Genomic DNA, 3,388 nt, shown 5'->3' with positions numbered 1-3,388 from the left:
TGGAGGAGGCGCTCGGAGCGCCCCAGGCCCCTGAGCGGTCTGGGTCACGGGCGTGGGGCTCAGGGACTTGCTGACTTTGTGGACTTCTGGCTGCGGCTTCACCGAGACTGTTCCCTTCCAGCTCAGAACTCTCTCCTGGACCCGGAAGTGGACAGCGCCCTCCCAAGGCCGTGGCGTCCCGAGCCCTGGCCCGTGACTCAGGCGGAGTGGCCGGCACCGACAGCGCGACTGGATGCTCTGGAGGTGAGAGGGCGTTCTCCATTACACTTTCCACGGGAGGCGCAGCACACACACAGAGGCGGGCACAGCGCGTCCGTGCGCAGCTCCGTGAACGTCTCCGCGCCACCCCCGTGAAGGCACCCCAGGTCAAGAAGGAGAAAATGGCCAACACCATGAGACTGGCTTCCTTTCCTCACCTCTTTCTATTGTCTATGTTTTTATTGGTTTGAGAGAGAGAGGAAGTAAGAGGGAGAGAGAGATAGAAGCATTAATGAGAGAGAATCATTGATCGGTTGCCTCCTGCACGCCCCCTACTGGGGATCCAGCCCACAACTCTGGGGCACGGGCCCTGACTGGGAATAGAACTGGTGACCTCTTGGTGCATGGGACAATGCTCAACCACTGAGCTACACTTGCCGGGCTCATTTGCATTTCTTACTAAATCATGTGTTTTGTGTCTGGTTATTTTTCAGTGAGTGCTGGACATTGTGTGTGAAAACTTGTGCAAAAATCATAACCTGAGGTTGAGCTTGAGATTGTCTTTATCCAGAGAGGATTCCTGTAGCTTCTGACAGGCAGCTGGGCCTGTGCAGACCATGCCTCACGTCAGCTGCTTCAGTACGTGGGGGGCCTGCTTCCTTTCTTGCCCCCGCTCATTCCTAGGGCATAGCCTTTCAGGATCCTAGGCAAAGCCTGTCTGGTTTATCAGCGTCCTTCCCCCGTGGCCCCTGGAGCTCTGCTTGGCTTCCCACTGCTCAGCTGCCACCCTCACGCACAGACCCGCCTTCACCTGCGGCGGAGGGGACAGGCGGCCCCCAGGCCTGTGCTAGCTGTTCCTGGCTTCTCTCCTGCTTCTGGCGATCGGCCCACAAATCCGCACAGTCCCCACCCTGGGCTCTCAGATGGTGCAAACAGCTCTTTTGTTATATTTCGTTCAGCTCTCCCCGTTGTACTTCCTGGAGGTTTGGGCCAGAATGCCCTCCTCAGTCAGAGCTGGAGCAGCCCTCTGTGTTCAGAGAAAACTGACTTGACTGATTCTGAGCTGTGGAGTCTGACTGGCCTGAGTTCAAATCCCAGCTGTGATTCAGGGGGTGCTGGGCGGGCTCCCTCATGCGCCTAACTCCCCTCACCTGGGGACCGGGGCTAATGCTGCTGCTGAGAGGAGGGTGGAGCCAGGTAAGCAGGGCTGAGGATGGGTCTGGAACATGACCGAGGTACTGCCCAGCACAGGGGACGTGTCCTGTGATGACAGCTATTGTCACTGACCTGGAATGCTTTTCCCTGACTGGTGGCTTTCCTTGTAAATCACGTGTCTACAGGCTGATCACCCAGGCATACGACCTTCCCAGCTTGGCTCGTTTTCTAGGAAAATTACCTCTGACATTTGACCTTTGACCTGTACTATCTCGGGCAGGTAGAAGGCAAAGAAAGGAACAGCACCTGCAAAGACAGAGGGGCGAAGAGGGGTGAATTACGGGGGGAAGAAGGGGGCGCTGCCAGGATCAAACGTAGCTGCCACGTGCAGCGTGAGGTGCAGACGGGAGGCTCAGAGGCCACAGGGATGCTGCTGCTAAGAACAGAATGAGAAGGGGCCTCCCCCCCCTCATTTCCTGAGTGCTCCCCGGCGCCGGGCCTGTGTGTGCGACGTGTGAGCTCACCCAGGACTCACCTGGGCCACCACGTGGCTCTCATCACTAGCTCGACGTGACCTGGGAGAAGGGGGAGCACAGGGAGGTGGATCGCCGACCCAGGTCACACGGAGAGTGCGAGGCAGAGCTGGGGTTCCCCCCCGGGGCACCTGGCTCTGGAGTGGCGCTCTGGTCATCCGGTGGCCCGACGGTGCTGGGCCGTCACTGGTGGGGGATGGGAGATAGGAGAGGTCGGCCTGCCCCCCTGGATGCTCCAATCCGGAGTTCTGTGGGGGGGACTCTAAAAGTCTCCTCCAGGGGATCCTGCTGGCAACCCCCTGGCAAGCCTGTGAGGAAGCAGTCAGAGCGGAAATGAAATAAACGGTGAACCCGGAGCGTGTTAACCCTCCTGGCGCCAAGCTTCTCACTGGACATCACGGATGGAAACTCTTCCTTGATTGGACTTGGTTTCAAGTCCACAGGACACTCCGGCTTCTTCGTAGTTCGATGGCAGGTGTCCACGTGGGCCTTTTGCCCTCATCCCATGTTCACAGAGCACCTGGCCCACAGGCAGCGTCAGAAAGGCCTCATCGGTGAACAGTTAGAGGGGGAGGGGCCTGTTGGGCTGTTTCTCTGGGAGGCCATGCAGGAGCCTCATTGTCACGGCCACACCGCACGCCCCGCAGCCCTGGCTCTGTCCGCTGTGATGGGCGTGGAGGACGGGCTCTGGGCTGGATTCCTGGGCAAGAGCTTCCTGCGGTGAAACCCAGTTTGTTAAGTAACGACACCAGGGGAGTGGCGGCCTCTAAGCAAAACGAGGTCGTGGTTGAAGGGCAGTAACTACCTTTGTCACATGTCACCACCATTTTATGGTTGAGCTTAGAAAGAAAGGGAGGCAGGGGAGCCCGAAAACATACAAAAATGTCCTCGAAGGGCTGGCAAGCTTTTGATGATTGAGTGAATGCTGCTCTCCCACCGAAGACCCTTCCTCCATCCCCGTGGGCAGCAGCAGACCGCAGCGGCGAATAGTGTGGGCTGGGGGGCCATGCAGCCTGGGTTCAAAACCTCGCTCTGCCTCCCTGGTAGCTGTGTGGCCTTGGGCAAGTCACTTCACCTCTCTGGGCCTCTGTTTCTTCATCTGGGTAACTGGATAACATTACTTACCTCTTCTGGTTAAAGAGCGAACGGACACATATGCATAAATTGCTTAGGATGGTGTCTGGCACGTCGTAAGAGCTCAGCAAATGTTCACTGTTATGCATTGAACCATATGAAATTGCTGATGTCATACCACCCTCTCCCTATAAACTCAGGGTTTCAGACGGTTTAAACAAGTGTTATTATTGCAGAACTAGAGGCCCCGGTGCACTGATTTGTGCACTGGTGGGGGGCCTGACCCGCGGGAATCAGGCCACTGTGGGAACGCCACTCATCCCGGTCAGCCAAGCGGCTGTGGGCCTGCCCTCTGAGCAGCTGCTCCCCCTGTGGGAGCGCACTGACCACTGGCTCCTGTGTTGAGCATCTGCCCCCTGGTGGTCAGT

At 57.8% G+C, this 3,388-nt stretch overlaps 1 protein-coding gene across 1 annotated transcript in view; it reads left to right on the top strand.

Moving 5' to 3' along the window:
• LOC102773829 overlaps nt 1–473 on the top strand; it is a 37,701-nt gene extending 37,228 nt beyond the window's left edge. Inside the window, exon 13 of the mRNA XM_015565801.1 lies at nt 122–473. Coding sequence (XP_015421287.1) covers nt 122–354 — 233 coding nt within the window. The 3' untranslated portion in view covers nt 355–473. The remainder of the gene's footprint in view (nt 1–121) is intronic.
• Nucleotides 474–3,388: the final 2,915 nt, after the last annotated feature.

This window comes from Myotis davidii, unplaced genomic scaffold (assembly GCF_000327345.1).
Source record: "Myotis davidii unplaced genomic scaffold, ASM32734v1 scaffold960, whole genome shotgun sequence".
Classification (NCBI taxonomy): Eukaryota; Metazoa; Chordata; class Mammalia; order Chiroptera; family Vespertilionidae; genus Myotis; species Myotis davidii.
This window is presented reverse-complemented; position numbering and strand designations above follow the sequence as displayed.